The sequence below is a fragment of the Lithobates pipiens genome, unplaced genomic scaffold, assembly GCF_037356315.1.
Source record: "Lithobates pipiens isolate NorthernLeopardFrog02 unplaced genomic scaffold, aLitPip1_a1.2 Scaffold_77, whole genome shotgun sequence".
In the NCBI taxonomy this organism is placed as follows: domain Eukaryota; kingdom Metazoa; phylum Chordata; class Amphibia; order Anura; family Ranidae; genus Lithobates; species Lithobates pipiens.
In genome coordinates, this window is record NW_027507900.1 from 599,893 (window position 1) to 621,434 (window position 21,542).

General features: G+C 44.3%; 1 protein-coding gene across 2 annotated transcripts in view; it reads left to right on the forward strand.

Moving 5' to 3' along the window:
* Positions 1-2: 2 nt before the first annotated feature.
* The window catches only part of LOC143959471 (uncharacterized), a 43,420-nt gene continuing 21,880 nt past the window's right edge, over positions 3-21,542 (forward strand). Inside the window, exons 1-3 of one of the 2 annotated variants that reach the window (XM_077468134.1) lie at positions 3-119; positions 10,317-10,445; positions 21,275-21,460. In XM_077468134.1, coding sequence (XP_077324260.1) covers positions 10,371-10,445; positions 21,275-21,460 — 261 coding nt within the window. In that variant the 5' untranslated portion in view covers positions 3-119; positions 10,317-10,370. Of the gene's footprint in view, positions 120-280; positions 430-10,316; positions 10,446-21,274; positions 21,461-21,542 lie in introns of those variants that run through there. The other variant, XM_077468133.1, reaches the window with a different exon arrangement.

A 21,542-nucleotide genomic window follows, 5' to 3' on the forward strand; every position in this document is an offset into this window, starting at 1 on the left:
TCCCCCACAATGCATCATCCCTGCTCTTCTGTCTTCTGACTGAGCGTTCCTTCAGCCGGAAGTTCAGACACGTCATCGGAAGTGACATCACGGAGGATTGTGGGAATTGTGTTATTTAGGTATGTCCGCCTCTAGAGGGCGATGTGTCCTCTGTACGTGTGTTCCTATGAATCTCAGCCGATCGGTGTGTGTGGGGGGGTCATATCACTGATCTGATCGGACTGTAATACCCTGCGCTCTGTCTGCTCGAACCCCGCCTCTTCCCAGCGGAGGATCAGCCAATAAGAACTTCCCTACATGAGACCAGACTCCGGAAACATGGCGGCCCTTCTGGGGACACCTCCCTCCCCCTCTAGTGTCCGGAGATATCATTCCCTCCGACACTCCGCGCTCACTTCCTGATCGTTCATAGCGAGTGCAGCGACCGAGGTGAGACTCCCGACCCGTTCCACGCCACCCTCCCCCTCCTGTATATATTACAGTGTGTACGTCACTGGAGGGGGTTATATACCGCTACAATGTGTCTATCACCCCTCCCCCTCCTATATATCTCCTCCCCCTATATATTATACAGTGTGTACGTCACTGGAGGGGGTAATATACCTCTATACTATGTATATCACCCATCCTCTGTATATTATACAGTGTGTACGTCATTGGAGGGGGTATTATACCTCTATACTGTGTATATCACCCCTCCCCCTCTTATATACCCCCTCCCCTGTATATTATACAGTGTGTACATCACTGGAGGGGGTATTATATCGCTATACTGTGTATATCACCCCTCCCCCTCCTATATACCCCTCCCCTGTATATATTACAGTGTGTACGTCACTGGAGGGGGTATTATACCTCTATACTGTGTATATCACCCCTCCCCCTATATTATACAGTGTGTACGTCACTGGAGGGGGTAATATACCTCTATAATGTGTCTATCACCCCTCCCCCTCCCCTGTATATTATACAGTGTATACGTCACTGGAAGGGGTAATATACCTCTATACTGTGTATATCGCCCATCCTCTGTATATTATACAGTGTGTACGTCATTGGAGGGGGTATTATACCTCTATAATGTGTCTATCACCCCTCCCCCTCTATATACCCCCTCCCCTGTATATTATACAGTGTATACGTCACTGGAAGGGGTAATATACCTCTATACTGTGTATATCACCCATCCTCTGTATATTATACAGTGTGTACGTCATTGGAGGGGGTATTATACCTCTATACTGTGTATATCACCCCTCCCCCTCTTATATACCCCCTCCCCTGTATATTATACAGTGTTTACATCACTGGAGGGGGTATTATATCGCTATACTGTGTATATCACCCCTCCCCCTCCTATATACCCCCTCCCCTGTATATATTACAGTGTGTACATCACTGGAGGGGGTATTATACCTCTATACTGTGTATATCGCCCCTCCCCCTATATTATACAGTGTGTACATCACTGGAGGGGGTAATATTCCTCTATAATGTGTCTATCACCCCTCCCCCTCCCCTGTATATTATACAGTGTATACATCACTGGAGGGGGTAATATTCCTCTATAATGTGTCTATCACCCCTCCCCCTCTATATATACAATCCTATACACACCGGTGATCCAGAGGAATGTGAAACTCCAGCAAAGTTTTCTCCAATCTACTCCAGTAGAGGAACAATTCCTTCCTGATCCCCCGAGAGACGCCAGATACCCCGGATCTCCCTACAAATGTCCCCCGTTATATTCTGTACATTCAGGAAATAATCCCGACTTTTCTCATCTGTCCGGATCCCCTCCGGAGGAGTCCATTCCACGTCCTCACAGCTCTTACTGTGAAGAAACCTTTCCGTAATCTCTTTTCCTCCAGATTTAAAGAGACCCCCTTGTCCTCTGTGATGACCGTAAAGAGAATAACTCAACACCAAGTTCACTATATGGACCCCCCTTATATATTTATACACGGAGATCATATCCCCCCTTATGTATTTATACACGGAGATCATATCCCCCCCTTATGTATTTATACATGGAGATCATATCCCCCTTATGTATTTATACTTGGAGATCATATCCCCCCTTATGTATTTATACATGTTGATCATATCCCCCCTTATGTATTTATACATGGAGATCATATCCCCCCTTATGTATTTATACATGGAGATCATATCCCCCCTTATGTATTTATACATGGAGATCATATCCCCCCTTATGTATTTATACATGGAGATCATATCCCCCCTTATGTATTTATACACGGAGATCATATCCCCCCTTATGTATTTATACATGGAGATCATATCCCCCTTATGTATTTATACATGGAGATCATATCCCCCCTTATGTATTTATACACGGAGATCATATCCCCCCTTATGTATTTATACACGGAGATCATATCCCCCCTTATGTATTTATACATGGAGATCATATCCCCCTTATGTATTTATACACGGAGATCATATCCCCCTTATGTATTTATACACGGAGATCATATCCCCCTTATGTATTTATACACGGAGATCATATCCCCCCTTATGTATTTATACATGGAGATCATATCCCCCTTATGTATTTATACATGGAGATCATATCCCCCCTTATGTATTTATACACGGAGATCATATCCCCCCTTATGTATTTATACATGGAGATCATATCCCCCCTTATGTATTTATACATGGAGATCATATCCCCCCTTATGTATTTATACATGGAGATCATATCCCCCTTATGTATTTATACATGGAGATCAATACCCCCCCCTTATGTATTTATACACGGAGATCATATCCCCCTTATGTATTTATACACGGAGATCATATCCCCCTTATGTATTTATACATGGAGATCAATACCCCCCCCCCTTATGTATTTATACACGGAGATCATATCCCCCCTTATGTATTTATACATGGAGATCATATCCCCCCTTATGTATTTATACATGGAGATCATATCCCCCCCTTATGTATTTATACACGGAGATCATATCCCCCCCTTATGTATTTATACACGGAGATCATATCCCCCCCTTATGTATTTATACACGGAGATCATATCCCCCCCTTATGTATTTATACACGGAGATCATATCCCCCCCTTATGTATTTATACACGGAGATCATATCCCCCCTTATGTATTTATACACGGAGATCATATCCCCCCTTATGTATTTATACATGGAGATCATATCCCCCCTTATGTATTTATACATGGAGATCATATCCCCCCTTATGTATTTATACATGGAGATCATATCCCCCCTTATGTATTTATACATGGAGATCATATCCCCCCTTATGTATTTATACACGGAGATCATATCCCCCCTTATGTATTTATACATGGAGATCATATCCCCCTTATGTATTTATACATGGAGATCATATCCCCCCTTATGTATTTATACACGGAGATCATATCCCCCCTTATGTATTTATACACGGAGATCATATCCCCCCTTATGTATTTATACATGGAGATCATATCCCCCTTATGTATTTATACACGGAGATCATATCCCCCTTATGTATTTATACACGGAGATCATATCCCCCTTATGTATTTATACACGGAGATCATATCCCCCCTTATGTATTTATACATGGAGATCATATCCCCCTTATGTATTTATACATGGAGATCATATCCCCCCTTATGTATTTATACACGGAGATCATATCCCCCCTTATGTATTTATACATGGAGATCATATCCCCCCTTATGTATTTATACATGGAGATCATATCCCCCCTTATGTATTTATACATGGAGATCATATCCCCCTTATGTATTTATACATGGAGATCAATACCCCCCCCCCTTATGTATTTATACACGGAGATCATATCCCCCTTATGTATTTATACACGGAGATCATATCCCCCTTATGTATTTATACATGGAGATCAATACCCCCCCCCCTTATGTATTTATACACGGAGATCATATCCCCCCTTATGTATTTATACATGGAGATCATATCCCCCCTTATGTATTTATACATGGAGATCATATCCCCCCCTTATGTATTTATACACGGAGATCATATCCCCCCCTTATGTATTTATACACGGAGATCATATCCCCCCCTTATGTATTTATACACGGAGATCATATCCCCCCCTTATGTATTTATACACGGAGATCATATCCCCCCCTTATGTATTTATACACGGAGATCATATCCCCCCTTATGTATTTATACACGGAGATCATATCCCCCCTTATGTATTTATACATGGAGATCATATCCCCCCTTTATTTATTTATACACGGAGATCATATCCCCCCTTATGTATTTATACATGGAGATCATATCCCCCTTATGTATTTATACATGGAGATCATATCCCCCTTATGTATTTATACATGGAGATCATACCCCCCCTCATGTATTTATACACGGAGATCATATCCCCCCTTATGTATTTATACATGGAGATCATATCCCCCCTTATGTATTTATACATGGAGATCATATCCCCCTTATGTATTTATACATGGAGATCATACCCCCCCTCATGTATTTATACACGGAGATCATATCCCCCCTTATGTATTTATACATGGAGATCATATCCCCCCTTTATTTATACACGGAGATCATATCCCCCTTATGTATTTATACATGGAGATCATACCCCCCCTCATGTATTTATACATGGAGATCATATCCCCCTTATGTATTTATACATGGAGATCATATCCCCCCTTTATTTATTTATACACGGAGATCATATCCCCCCTTATGTATTTATACATGGAGATCATATCCCCCCTTATGTATTTATACATGGAGATCATATCCCCCCTTATGTATTTATACACGGAGATCATATCCCCCCTTATGTATTTATACATGGAGATCATATCCCCCCTTTATTTATTTATACACGGAGATCATATCCCCCCTTATGTATTTATACATGGAGATCATATCCCCCCTTGTGTATTTATACATGGAGATCATATCCCCCCTTTATTTATTTATACACGGAGATCATATTTCCCTTATGTATTTATACATGGAGATCATACCCCCCCTCATGTATTTATACACGGAGATCATATCCCCCCTTATGTATTTATACATGGAGATCATATCCCTCCTTATGTATTTATACATGGAGATCATATCCCCCTTATGTATTTATACATGGAGATCATACCCCCCTTATGTATTTATACATGGAGATCATAACCCCCCTTATGTATTTATACACGGAGATCATATCCCCCTTATGTATTTATACATGGAGATCATACCCCCCTTATGTATTTATACATGGAGATCATATCCCCCCTCATGTATTTATACATGGAGATCATATCCCCCTTATGTATTTATACATGGAGATCATATCCCCCCCTTTATGTATTTATACACGGAGATCATACCCCCCCTTATGTATTTATACATGGAGATCATATCCCCCCCCCCCTTATGTATTTGTACATGGAGATCATACCCCCTTATGTATTTATACATGGAGATCATACCCCCTTATGTATTTATACATGGAGATCATACCCCCCCCCCCCCTTATGTATTTATACATGGAGATCATACCCCCCTTATGTATTTATACATGGAGATCATACCCCCCTTATGTATTTATACATGGAGATCATACCCCCCCTTATGTATTGATACATGGTGATCATATCCCCCCCTTATGTATTGATACATGGAGATCATACCCCCCTTATGTATTTATACATGGAGATCATATCCCCCCTTATGTATTTATACATGGAGATCATACCCCCCTCATGTATTTATACATGGAGATCATACCCCCCCTTATGTATTTATACATGGAGATCATACCCCCCTCATGTATTTATACATGGAGATCATACCCCCCTTATGTATTTATACATGGAGATCATACCCCCCCTTATGTATTTATACATGGAGATCATACCCCCCCTTATTTATTGATACATGGAGATCATACCCCCCTTATGTATTTATACATGGAGATCATACCCCCCCCTTATGTATTGATACATGGAGATCATACCCCCCTTATGTATTTATACATGGAGATCATATCCCCCCCTTATGTATTTATACATGGAGATCATATCCCCCCCCCTTTATGTATTTATACATGGAGATCATATCCCCCTTATGTATTTATACATGGAGATCATACCCCCCTTATGTATTTATACATGGAGATCATACCCCCCTTATGTATTTATACATGGAGATCATACCCCCCTTATGTATTTATACATGGAGATCATACCCCCCCTTATGTATTGATACATGGTGATCATATCCCCCCCTTATGTATTGATACATGGAGATCATACCCCCCTTATGTATTTATACATGGAGATCATACCCCCCTTATGTATTTATACATGGAGATCATATCCCCCCTTATGTATTTATACATGGAGATCATACCCCCCTCATGTATTTATACATGGAGATCATACCCCCCCTTATGTATTTATACATGGAGATCATACCCCCCTCATGTATTTATACATGGAGATCATACCCCCCCTTATGTATTTATACATGGAGATCATTACCCCCCCCTTATGTATTTATACATGGAGATCATACCCCCCCTTATGTATTTATACATGGAGATCATACCCCCCTTATGTATTGATACATGGAGATCATACCCCCCTTATGTATTTATACATGGAGATCATACCCCCCCCTTATGTATTGATACATGGAGATCATACCCCCCTTATGTATTTATACATGGAGATCATATCCCCCCCTTATGTATTTATACACGGAGATCATATCCCCCTTATGTATTTATACATGGAGATCATACCCCCCCCTTATGTATTTATACACGGAGATCATATCCCCCCCTTATGTATTTATACACGGAGATCATATCCCCCCCTTATGTATTTATACACGGAGATCATATCCCCCCTTATGTATTTATACATGGAGATCATATCCCCCCTTATGTATTTATACATGGAGATCATATCCCCCTTATGTATTTATACATGGAGATCATACCCCCCCTCATGTATTTATACACGGAGATCATATCCCCCCTTATGTATTTATACATGGAGATCATATCCCCCCTTTATTTATACACGGAGATCATATCCCCCTTATGTATTTATACATGGAGATCATACCCCCCCTCATGTATTTATACACGGAGATCATATCCCCCCTTATGTATTTATACACGGAGATCATATCCCCCCTTATGTATTTATACATGGAGATCATATCCCCCCTTTATTTATACACGGAGATCATATCCCCCTTATGTATTTATACATGGAGATCATACCCCCCCTTATGTATTTATACACGGAGATCATATCCCCCCTTATGTATTTATACATGGAGATCATATCCCCTCTTTATTTATACACGGAGATCATATCCCCCTTATGTATTTATACATGGAGATCATACCCCCCTTATGTATTTATACATGGAGATCATATCCCCCCTTATGTATTTATACATGGAGATCATATCCCCCTTATGTATTTATACATGGAGATCATATCCCCCCCTTTATGTATTTATACACGGAGATCATATCCCCCTTATGTATTTATACATGGAGATCATACCCCCCTTATGTATTTATACATGGAGATCATATCCCCCCCCCCTTATGTATTTGTACATGGAGATCATATCCCCCTTATGTATTTATACATGGAGATCATACCCCCTTATGTATTGATACATGGAGATCATACCCCCTTATGTATTTATACATGGAGATCATACCCCCCCTTATGTATTTATACATGGAGATCATACCCCCTTATGTATTTATACATGGAGATCATACCCCCCTTATGTATTTATACATGGAGATCATACCCCCCTTATGTATTTATACATGGAGATCATACCCCCCCCTTATGTATTGATACATGGTGATCATATCCCCCCCTTATGTATTGATACATGGAGATCATACCCCCCTTATGTATTTATACATGGAGATCATTACCCCCCCCTTATGTATTTATACATGGAGATCATACCCCCCTCATGTATTTATACATGGAGATCATACCCCCCCCCTTATGTATTTATACATGGAGATCATACCCCCCCTTATGTATTTATACATGGAGATCATACCCCCCCTTATGTATTGATACATGGAGATCATACCCCCCTTATGTATTTATACATGGAGATCATACCCCCCCCTTATGTATTGATACATGGAGATCATACCCCCCTTATGTATTGATACATGGAGATCATATCCCCCCTTATGTATTTATACATGGAGATCATATCCCCCCCTTATGTATTTATACATGGAGATCATATCCCCCCCCCCCCCCTTTATGTATTTATACATGGAGATCATATCCCCCTTATGTATTTATACATGGAGATCATATCCCCCTTATGTATTTATACATGGAGATCATATCCCCCTTATGTATTTATACATGGAGATCATACCCCCCTTATGTATTTATACATGGAGATCATTACCCCCCCCCCTTATGTATTTATACATGGAGATCATATCCCCCCTTTATTTATTTATACAAGGAGATCATATCCCCCTTATGTATTTATTCATGGAGATCATACCCCCCCTCATGTATTTATACACGGAGATCATATCCCCCCTTATGTATTTATACATGGAGATCATATCCCTCCTTATGTATTTATACATGGAGATCATATCCCCCTTATGTATTTATACATGGAGATCATACCCCCCTTATGTATTTATACATGGAGATCATAACCCCCCTTATGTATTTATACACGGAGATCATATCCCCCCTTATGTATTTATACACAGAGATCATATCCCCCCTTATGTATTTATACATGGAGATCATATCCCCCTTATGTATTTATACATGGAGATCATATCCCCCCCTTTATGTATTTATACACGGAGATCATATCCCCCTTATGTATTTATACATGGAGATCATATCCCCCCCTTATGTATTGATACATGGAGATCATACCCCCTTATGTATTTATACATGGAGATCATACCCCCCCCTTATGTATTTATACATGGAGATCATACCCCCTTATGTATTTATACATGGAGATCATATCCCCCCCTTGTGTATTTATACATGGAGATCATATCCCCCCCCCTTTATGTATTTATACATGGAGATCATATCCCCCTTATGTATTTATACATGGAGATCATACCCCCTTATGTATTTATACATGGAGATCATACCCCCCTTATGTATTTATACATGGAGATCATACCCCCCCTTATGTATTGATACATGGTGATCATATCCCCCCCTTATGTATTGATACATGGAGATCATACCCCCCTTATGTATTTATACATGGAGATCATTACCCCCCCTTATGTATTTATACATGGAGATCATATCCCCCTCATGTATTTATACATGGAGATCATATCCCCCTCATGTATTTATACATGGAGATCATACCCCCCCTTATGTATTTATACATGGAGATCATACCCCCCCTTATGTATTTATACATGGAGATCATACCCCCCCTTATGTATTTATACATGGAGATCATACCCCCTTATGTATTTATACATGGAGATCATACCCCCCTTATGTATTTATACATGGAGATCATACCCCCCCTTATGTATTTATACATGGAGATCATACCCCCCTTATGTATTGATACATGGAGATCATACCCCCCTTATGTATTTATACATGGAGATCATATCCCCCCCTTATGTATTTATACACGGAGATCATATCCCCCCTTATGTATTTATACATGGAGATCATATCCCCCCCCCTTTATGTATTTATACATGGAGATCATATCCCCCCCCCTTTATGTATTTATACATGGTGATTAGAGGGGGATCAATGTGGGTTTTTCTCTGGCCGATGCTGATATTTAGAAGTCGGGACGGCCGATATATGATGCCGATTTTTGCAGCCGATATTTTAAGCCAATTTTTCTTTTTTTGGCAGGTGGTACCGGCTGGCACTGGCAGGTGGGGAAGGGGGGTAGGGGTGTGTGGAAGGGAGGTAGGGGTGTGTGGGGAAGGGGAAGGGGGGGTAGGGGTTTGGGTGGGGAAGGGGGGGGTAGGGGGTGTGTGGGGAAGCGGGGGTAGGAGGTGTGTGGGGAAGGGGGGTAGGGGTGTAAGGAAGGGAGGCAGGGCTGTGAAGGGGGGTAGGGCTGTGGGGAAGAGATTTAGGGGTGTGGGGAAGGGAGATAATCGGCCGATTTCTTAAAGGCCAAATATTGGCCGATATATCATTTGACCTCTAATGGAGAAGATATCTTATTTGTCATGTTCCTGTAATCTGCAGGTAGGACCTGAATTCAAGTTGTATTCATCTGTAGGAGATCATCACCCACCAAAGATGGAGGACGGGACAGAGGTGACCCAGAGGATTCTCAACATCACCCTAGAGATCATCTACCTGCTGACCGGAGAGGTGAGGAGGATTGTGGGAGGTCACATGACCGGAGAGGTGAGGAGGATTAGAGGAGGTCACATGACCGGAGAGGTGAGGAGGATTGTGGGAGGTCACATGACTGGAGAGGTGAGGAGGATTGGGGAAGGTGAGGAGGATTGTGGGAGGTCACATGACCGGAGAGGTGAGGAGGATTGTGGGAGGTCACATGACCGGAGAGGTGAGGAGGATTGTGGGAGGTCACATGACCGGAGAAGTGAGGAGGTTTGTGGGAGGTCACATGACCGGAGAGGTGAGGAGGATTGTGGGAGGTGACATGACCGGAGAGGTGAGGAGGATTGTGGGAGGTGACATGACCGGAGAGGTGAGGAGGATTGTGGGAGGTGACATGACCGGAGAGGTGAGGAGGATTCTGGGAGGTGATATGACCGGAGAGGTGAGGAGGATTGTGGAAGGTGACATGACCGGAGAGGTGAGGAGGATTCTGGGAGGTGATATGACCGGAGAGGTGAGGAGGATTGTGGAAGGTGACATGACCGGAGAGGTGAGGAGGATTGTGGAAGGTGACATGACCGGAGAGGTGAGGAGGATTGTGGGAGGTGACATGACTGGAGAGGTGAGGAGGATTGTGGGAGGTGAGGAGGATTGTGGGAGGTGAAGAGGATAGGTGAAGAGAATTGTGGGAGGTGAGGAGGATTGGGGGAGGTCACATGACCGGAGAGGTGAGGAGGATTAGAGGAGGTCACATGACCGGAGAGGTGAGGAGGATTGTGGGAGGTCACATGACTGGAGAGGTGAGGAGGATTGGGGAAGGTGAGGAGGATTGTGGGAGGTCACATGACCGGAGAGGTGAGGAGGATTGTGGGAGGTCACATGACCGGAGAGGTGAGGAGGATTGTGGGAGGTCACATGACCGGAGAGGTGAGGAGGATTGTGGGAGGTCACATGACCGGAGAGGTGAGGAGGATTGTGGGAGGTGACATGACCAGAGAGGTGAGGAGGATTGTGGGAGGTGACATGACCGGAGAGGTGAGGAGGATTGTGGGAGGTGACATGACCGGAGAGGTGAGGAGGATTCTGGGAGGTGATATGACCGGAGAGGTGAGGAGGATTGTGGGAGGTGACATGACTGGAGAGGTGAGGAGGATTGTGGGAGGTGACATGACTGGAGAGGTGAGGAGGATTGTGGGAGGTGAGGAGGATTGTGGGAGGTGAAGAGGATAGGTGAAGAGAATTGTGGGAGGTGAGGAGGATTGGGGGAGGTCACATGACCGGAGAGGTGAGGAGGATTAGAGGAGGTCACATGACCGGAGAGGTGAGGAGGATTGTGGGAGGTCACATGACCGTAGAGGTGAGGAGGATTGTGGGAGGTCACATGACCGAAGAGGTGAGGAGGATTGTGGGAGGTCACATGACCGGAGAGGTGAGGAGGATTGGGGGAGGTCACATGACCGGAGAGGTGAGGAGGATTGGGGGAGGTGACATGACCGGAGAGGTGAGGAGGATTGGGGGAGGTGACATGACTGGAGAGGTGAGGAGGATTGGGGGAGGTGAGGAGGATTGGGGGAGGTGACATGACCGGAGGGGTGAGGAGGATTGTGGGAGGTGAGGAGGATTGGGGGAGGTGACATGACCGGAGAGGTGAGGAGGATTGGGGGAGGTGACATGACTGGAGAGGTGAGGAGGATTGGGGGAGGTGAGGAGGATTGGGAGAGGTGACATGACCGGAGGGGTGAGGAGGATTGTGGGAGGTGAGGAGGATTGGGGGAGGTGACATGACCGGAGGGGTGAGGAGGATTGTGGGAGGTGAGGAGGATTGGGGGAGGTGACATGACCGGAGAGGTGAGGAGGATTGGGGGAGGTGACATGACTGGAGAGGTGAGGAGGATTGGGGGAGGTGAGGAGGATTGGGGGAGGTGACATGACCGGAGGGGTGAGGAGGATTGTGGGAGGTGAGGAGGATTGGGGGAGGTCACATGACCGGGGAGGGGGGATTTGCTCTAGTAGGAGGATTGTTGATGTTGGACCCGGGTTCTGGCGAGTGTTGGATGACGGCACATAATACGAGGGGGGGGGGCGATCGGGCTTACAGAAGAGAGGGAATCACGCGGCAGCCTGTAGCCCCCGAGGATGAAGGTGGGGCTCAGAAAAGTCAGGACATTGAAATGGATATTTTGATGATAGGCGACTCCTATCCAAATATTGATTAGGGGTTCCAAATTAATAATAACTACTGAAGTGGGGAACAGACACAAAAGATTCGCTCCGCATCTTTCCAATAACCGTTCTCCTTTATTATGATGCATGTGAAGGTTTTTATACACATGATTACGGAGGTATCACATTAATATTACAATTGTATGTTTATGGTAACAAGGGGCGTAACATAGGCCGGCTAATTCTAATACAAGGGGTGTAACATAGGCCGGCTAATTCTAATACAAGGGGTGTAACATAGGCCGGCTAATTCTAATACAAGGGGCGTAACATAGGCAGGCTAATTCTAATACAAGGGGTGTAACATAGGCAGACTAATTCTAATACAAGGGGCGTAACATAGGCAGGCTAATTCTAATACAAGGGGTGTAACATAGGCAGACTAATTCTAATACAAGGGGCGTAACATAGGCAGGCTAATTCTAATACAAGGGGTGTAACATAGGCAGACTAATTCTAATACAAGGGGTGTAACATAGGCAGACTAATTCTAATACAAGGGGCGTAACATAGGCAGGCTAATTCTAATACAAGGGGCGTAACATAGGCCGGCTAACTCTAATACAAGGGGCGTAACATAGGCAGGCTAATTCTAATACAAGGGGCGTAACATAGGCCGGCTAATTCTAATACAAGGGGTGTAACATAGGCCGGCTAACTCTAATACAAGGGGCGTAACATAGGCCGTCTAATTCTAATACAAGAGGCGTTACATAGGCCGTCTAATTCTAATACAAGGGGCGTTACATAGGCAGGCTAATTCTAATACAAGGGGCGTAACATAGGCAGGCTAATTCTAATACAAGGGGCGTAACATAGGCCGGCTAATTCTAATACAAGGGGCGTAACATAGGCAGGCTAATTCTAATACAAGGGGCGTAACATAGGCCGGCTAATTCTAATACAAGGGGCGTAACATAGGCCGTCTAATTCTAATACAAGGGGCGTAACATAGGCCGGCTAATTCTAATACAAGGGGCGTAACATAGGCCGTCTAATTCTAATACAAGGGGCGTAACATAGGCAGACTAATTCTAATACAAGGGGCGTAACATAGGCCGTCTAATTCTAATACAAGGGGCGTAACATAGGCAGGCTAATTCTAATACAAGGGGCGTAACATAGGCCGTCTAATTCTAATACAAGAGGCGTTACATAGGCCGTCTAATTCTAATACAAGAGGCGTTACATAGGCCGTCTAATTCTAATACAAGAGGCGTTACATAGGCCGTCTAATTCTAATACAAGGGGCGTTACATAGGCAGGCTAATTCTAATACAAGGGGCGTAACATAGGCAGGCTAATTCTAATACAAGGGGCGTAACATAGGCAGGCTAATTCTAATACAAGGGGCGTAACATAGGCCGTCTAATTCTAATACAAGGGGCGTAACATAGGCCGTCTAATTCTAATACAAGAGGCGTTACATAGGCCGTCTAATTCTAATACAAGGGGCGTTACATAGGCAGGCTAATTCTAATACAAGGGGCGTAACATAGGCAGGCTAATTCTAATACAAGGGGCGTAACATAGGCCGTCTAATTCTAATACAAGGGGCGTAACATAGGCAGGCTAATTCTAATACAAGGGGCGTAACATAGGCAGGCTAATTCTAATACAAGGGGCGTAACATAGGCCGTCTAATTCTAATACAAGGGGCGTAACATAGGCCGGCTAATTCTAATACAAGGGGGTGTAACATAGGCCGGCTAATTCTAATACAAGGGGCGTAACATAGGCATGCTTATTCTAATACAAGGGGCGTAACATAGGCAGGCTAATTCTAATACAAGGGGCGTAACATAGGCATGCTTATTCTAATACGAGGGGCGTAACATAGGCAGGCTAATTCTAATACAAGGGGCGTAACATAGGCATGCTTATTCTAATACGAGGGGCGTAACATAGGCCGGCTAATTCTAATACAAGGGGTGTAACATAGGCCGTCTAATTCTAATACAAGGGGCGTAACATAGGCCGGCTAATTCTAATACAAGGGGCGTAACATAGGCAGGCTAATTCTAATACAAGGGGCGTTACATAGGCAGGCTAATTCTAATACAAGGGGCGTAACATAGGCCGGCTAATTCTAATACAAGGGGCGTTACATAGGCAGGCTAATTCTAATACAAGGGGCGTAACATAGGCCGTCTAATTCTAATACAAGGGGCGTAACATAGGCCGGCTAATTCTAATACAAGGGGCGTTACATAGGCAGACTAATTCTAATACAAGGGGGTGTAACATAGGCAGGCTAATTCTAATACAAGGGGCGTTACATAGGCAGACTAATTCTAATACAAGGGGCGTAACATAGGCCGGCTAATTCTAATACAAGGGGCGTAACATAGGCAGGCTAATTCTAATACAAGGGGCGTAACATAGGCCGGCTAATTCTAATACAAGGGGCGTAACATAGGCAGGCTAATTCTAATACAAGGGGCGTAACATAGGCAGGCTAATTCTAATACAAGGGGCGTAACATAGGCCGGCTAATTCTGATACAAGGGGCGTAACATAGGCAGGCTAATTCTAATACAAGGGGCGTAACATAGGCAGGCTAATTCTAATACAAGGGGGTGTAACATAGGCCGGCTAATTCTAATACAAGGGGCGTAACATAGGCCGTCTAATTCTAATACAAGGGGCGTTACATAGGCCGTCTAATTCTAATACAAGGGGCGTAACATAGGCCGGCTAATTCTAATACAAGGGGCATTACATAGGCAGGCTAATTCTAATACAAGGGGCGTTACATAGGCAGGCTAATTCTAATACAAGGGGCGTAACATAGGCCGGCTAATTCTGATACAAGGGGTGTAACATAGGCAGGCTAATTCTAATACAAGGGGCGTAACATAGGCAGGCTAATTCTAATACAAGGGGGTGTAACATAGGCCGGCTAATTCTAATACAAGGGGCGTAACATAGGCCGGCTAATTCTAATACAAGGGGCGTTACATAGGCAGGCTAATTCTAATACAAGGGGCGTAACATAGGCAGGCTAATTCTAATACAAGGGGCGTAACATAGGCAGGCTAATTCTAATACAAGGGGCGTAACATAGGCCGGCTAATTCTAATACAAGGGGCGTTACATAGGCCGTCTAATTCTAATACAAGGGGCGTAACATAGGCCGGCTAATTCTAATACAAGGGGGTGTAACATAGGCCGGCTAATTCTAATACAAGGGGGTGTAACATAGGCCGGCTAATTCTAATACAAGGGGCGTAACATAGGCCGTCTAATTCTAATACAAGGGGCGTAACATAGGCAGGCTAATTCTAATACAAGGGGCGTAACATAGGCATGCTTATTCTAATACAAGGGGCGTAACATAGGCAGGCTAATTCTAATACAAGGGGCGTAACATTGGCAGGCTAATTCTAATACAAGGGGCGTAACATAGGCAGGCTAATTCTAATACAAGGGGCGTAACATAGGCAGGCTAATTCTAATACAAGGGGCGTAACATAGGCAGGCTAATTCTAATACAAGGGGCGTAACATAGGCAGACTAATTCTAATACAAGGGGCGTAACATAGGCAGACTAATTCTAATACAAGGGGCGTAACATAGGCCGGCTAATTCTAATACAAGGGGCGTAACATAGGCAGACTAATTCTAATACAAGGGGCGTAACATAGGCAGACTAATTCTAATACAAGGGGCGTTACATAGGCGTTTGATACAGTAGATCACAATACTCTACTCGTCCGCCTCACAGAAGTAGCCGGAGTCCAAGACATAGATCTCCATTGGTTCGCGTCTTTCCTAGGAAATCGGTCACAGACAGTGAAACTAGGAAAATTCCTCTCCGAAACTCGGGCAGTCACCTGCGGAGTCCCTCAAGGCTCTCCGTTGTCACCCGTTCTCTTCAACATTTACCCACTCCTTCAAATCATCAGATGCTCAGATCTCTGCTTCCACTCTTACGCTGACGACACGCAACTTTATTTCCGGATCAATGGAAAAAAAGATCACCAACAACAACTTGAAAACTGCCTCAAATCAATAGAGGACTGGATGACCACCAACTCCCTCCAGCTGAACCAATCAAAGACAGAGCTTCTTATCTTACACCCAAATCATAAGCCCGCAACCAAAACCTCCTGGTCTCCTCCAACCGTCTTTGGGCAGACTATCTCCCCCAAAGACCAAAGCGAAGAGTCTCGGGGTTATTTTAGACGCACAAATGTCAATGGATGCGCAAATAGGATCTGTAGTCAGTCGATCTCACCATCTGCTGCGCATGCTCCGCAGACTCCTCCCTTTTATCCCAAAGAATGACAAAGCAGTGGTAGTTGGAACAATCATTAATTCACGACTGGACTACGCAAACTCGCTTTACATAGGATTACCACAATATCAACTTGTGTGATTACAACTGATCCAAAACACGGCGGCAAGGCTGATAACAGGAAAAAAACCCTGGGAATCCATTTCTCCTTCACTGAGGGGCGTTACATAGGCAGACTAATTCTAATACAAGGGGCGTTACATAGGCAGACTAATTCTAATACAAGGGGCGTTACATAGGCAGGCTAATTCTAATACAAGGGGCGTAACATAGGCAGGCTAATTCTAATACAAGGGGCGTTACATAGGCAGACTAATTCTAATACAAGGGGCGTAACATAGGCAGGCTAATTCTAATACAAGGGGCGTAACATAGGCAGGCTAATTCTAATACAAGGGGCGTAACATAGGCAGGCTAATTCTAATACAAGGGGCGTAACATAGGCAGACTAATTCTAATACAAGGGGCGTTACATAGGCAGGCTAATTCTAATACAAGGGGCGTAACATAGGCAGGCTAATTCTAATACAAGGGGCGTAACATAGGCAGACTAATTCTAATACAAGGGGCGTTACATAGGCAGGCTAATTCTAATACAAGGGGCGTAACATAGGCAGGCTAATTCTAATACAAGGGGCGTAACATAGGCAGACTAATTCTAATACAAGGGGCGTTACATAGGCAGACTAATTCTAATACAAGGGGGCGTAACATAGGCAGGCTAATTCTAATACAAGGGGCGTAACATAGGCAGGCTAATTCTAATACAAGGGGCGTAACATAGGCAGGCTAATTCTAATACAAGGGGCGTAACATAGGCAGGCTAATTCTAATACAAGGGGCGTTACATAGGCAGGCTAATTCTAATACAAGGGGCGTTACATAGGCAGGCTAATTCTAATACAAGGGGCGTAACATAGGCAGGCTAATTCTAATACAAGGGGCGTTACATAGGCAGACTAATTCTAATACAAGGGGCGTAACATAGGCAGGCTAATTCTAATACAAGGGGCGTTACATAGGCAGGCTAAGTCTAATACAAGGGGGCGTAACATAGGCCGGCTAATTCTAATACAAGGGGCGTTACATAGGCAGGCTAATTCTAATACAAGGGGCGTAACATAGGCAGGCTAATTCTAATACAAGGGGCGTTACATAGGCAGGCTAATTCTAATACAAGGGGCGTAACATAGGCCGGCTAATTCTAATACAAGGGGCGTTACATAGGCAGGCTAATTCTAATACAAGGGGCGTAACATAGGCAGGCTAATTCTAATACAAGGGGCGTTACATAGGCAGGCTAATTCTAATACAAGGGGCGTTACATAGGCAGGCTAATTCTAATACAAGGGGCGTAACATAGGCAGGCTAATTCTAATACAAGGGGCGTTACATAGGCAGGCTAATTCTAATACAAGGGGCGTTACATAGGCAGGCTAATTCTAATACAAGGGGCGTAACATAGGCCGGCTAATTCTAATACAAGGGGCGTTACATAGGCAGGCTAATTCTAATACAAGGGGCGTAACATAGGCAGGCTAATTCTAATACAAGGGGCGTAACATAGGCAGGCTAATTCTAATACAAGGGGCGTTACATAGGCAGGCTAATTCTAATACAAGGGGCGTTACATAGGCCGTCTAATTCTAATACAAGGGGCGTAACATAGGCAGGCTAATTCTAATACAAGGGGTGTAACATAGGCAGGCTAATTCTAATACAAGGGGCGTAACATAGGCAGGCTAATTCTAATACAAGGGGCGTTACATAGGCAGGCTAATTCTAATACAAGGGGCGTAACATAGGCAGGCTAATTCTAATACAATGGGCGTAACATAGGCAGGCTAATTCTAATACAAGGGGCGTTACATAGGCAGGCTAATTCTAATACAAGGGGCGTAACATAGGCCGGCTAATTCTAATACAAGGGGCGTTACATAGGCAGGCTAATTCTAATACAAGGGGCGTAACATAGGCAGGCTAATTCTAATACAAGGGGCGTTACATAGGCAGGCTATTTCTAATACAAGGGACGTTACATAGGCAGGCTAATTCTAATACAAGGGGCGTAACATAGGCAGGCTATTTCTTATACAAGGGGCGTTACATAGGCAGGCTAATTCTAATACAAGGGGCGTAACATAGGCAGGCTAATTCTAATACAAGGGGCGTTACATAGGCAGGCTAATTCTAATACAAGGGGCGTTACATAGGCAGGCTAATTCTAATACAAGGGGCGTAACATAGGCAGGCTAATTCTAATACAAGGGGCGTAACATAGGCAGGCTAATTCTAATACAAGGGGCGTTACATAGGCAGGCTAATTCTAATACAAGGGGCGTAACATAGGCCGGCTAATTCTAATACAAGGGGCGTTACATAGGCAGGCTAATTCTAATACAAGGGGAGTAACATAGGCAGGCTAATTCTAATACAAGGGGCGTTACATAGGCAGGCTAATTCTAATACAAGGGGCGTTACATAGGCAGGCTAATTCTAATACAAGGGGCGTAACATAGGCAGGCTAATTCTAATACAAGGGGCGTTACATAGGCAGGCTAATTCTAATACAAGGGGCGTTACATAGGCAGGCTAATTCTAATACAAGGGGCGTAACATAGGCAGGCTAATTCTAATACAAGGGGCGTAACATAGGCAGGCTAATTCTAATACAAGGGGCGTTACATAGGCAGGCTAATTCTAATACAAGGGGCGTTACATAGGCAGGCTAATTCTAATACAAGGGGCGTAACATAGGCAGGCTAATTCTAATACAAGGGGCGTAACATAGGCCGGCTAATTCTAATACAAGGGGCGTTACATAGGCAGGCTAATTCTAATACAAGGGGCGTAACATAGGCAGGCTAATTCTAATACAAGGGGCGTAACATAGGCCGGCTAATTCTAATACAAGGGGCGTAACATAGGCAGGCTAATTCTAATACAAGGGGCGTTACATAGGCAGGCTAATTCTAATACAAGGGGCGTAACATAGGCAGGCTAATTCTAATACAAGGGGCGTAACATAGGCAGGCTAATTCTAATACAAGGGGCGTTACATAGGCAGACTAATTCTAATACAAGGGGCGTAACATAGGCAGACTAATTCTAATACAAGGGGCGTAACATAGGCAGGCTAATTCTAATACAAGGGGCGTAACATAGGCAGGCTAATTCTAATACAAGGGGCGTTACATAGGCCGGCTAATTCTAATCAGGACTGGAAAGAATGCAGAACATGTACTGAAAACATTGTTAGTGCCGTGTGCACAGTGAGGGCAGCGTGCAATACATATAAAATAGAATACAATTATATACAGAACCTACAAATTTCCATTACAACATCCTATGGAGGGGAGAACGGGGGGCTGTCGGTGCAGATCTGTTATTAGAGGTGGCAGATGAGGAGAATTCACCCTCGGGCCGAGCGGAGTGGCACATTTTTTGGTGGAACCCTTTCCTATGAATGGCTCCATTGGAAGTCCCTGAACGATGAGTTTAGTCCCTAGAGAAGGTCTGGAGGGGGACTTGTGTGACTGACCCCCCGACAAAGGCCATTTACCAAGCAGAGGTCAGCTGGACAGACCAGAGAGATGAAGTCTCACCAAAGCTCTGATGTGGGGGAGGGGGAGCATGTGCAGTTAGGACTCCTGAATGTCTCCAGGAGGTTGATCTGTTGGAGGACAGCAATGACTGACCTGACCCTCCACTGGAACAGGGACCCCCAAGACAAACAGTTGTTGCAGCATGGCTTGCAGATCCCTAGTGTTTGTGGGGATTGGGGGAAGATTTAAAGGTATAAAGTTAGGGTGGGGAGAGGAGAATGAACCCTAACTTGTACCCCTGGGAGATGACGTTCTGGACCCCAAGAGACCGCAAAGACTGATGGACACCCCCCACTTGCGAGCGCCCCATCACTGCGAGGGGCTTGAAGCAGGACTTGGTCACAAGTGTTTGCAATGAAGGGGCGCCAGATTTAGGCTTGGGGGGGGGGGGAAGATTTGGGAGGGACGGAAGGAACCTTTCATAGATCTTTGTCACCTTATGACAAGTGGTCTTACTCTTACCACTGGGGTCCTACTAATGAAGGACCCCTCTCAGGAGAGATGTTCCCCCCACTTCAGGCGTTATCTGTTGGAGGGCGTCTTCCGTGCTAGCCACACAGTACCACAAAAACAGAGGATTGGTGGGGGTGGAGGGAGGTTATATGGGGGTCCTGCTAGTGTCCGGTCACCCGAGGGCGGGAGCATATAACTCTTCTAAGACTCTGCTGTGTCTGGGAGGTGTGAAGCACTTCAGTGGCCATAAATTCATCTGATCTTTTATTTTGTAGGATTACATCATTGTGAAGAAACCAGGCGGACGCACAACCAACAGCAACAGACTTCAGGTGGTAGAGGGATTCTGTCGGAAACAGAACAGCATATTCGTGCCTCCGCCTCATTCCTTGCCTTCTGAGAGGAGCGAAGAGAAGATCCTGGAACTGACCAATAAGATCACAGAGCTGCTGACAGGAGAGGTGAGGAGGATTCTGGGAATTCTGGGACATTATCCAGTAACAGACAAGGGATGTGTCTGGATGGTGACTGTATCATTGTGTG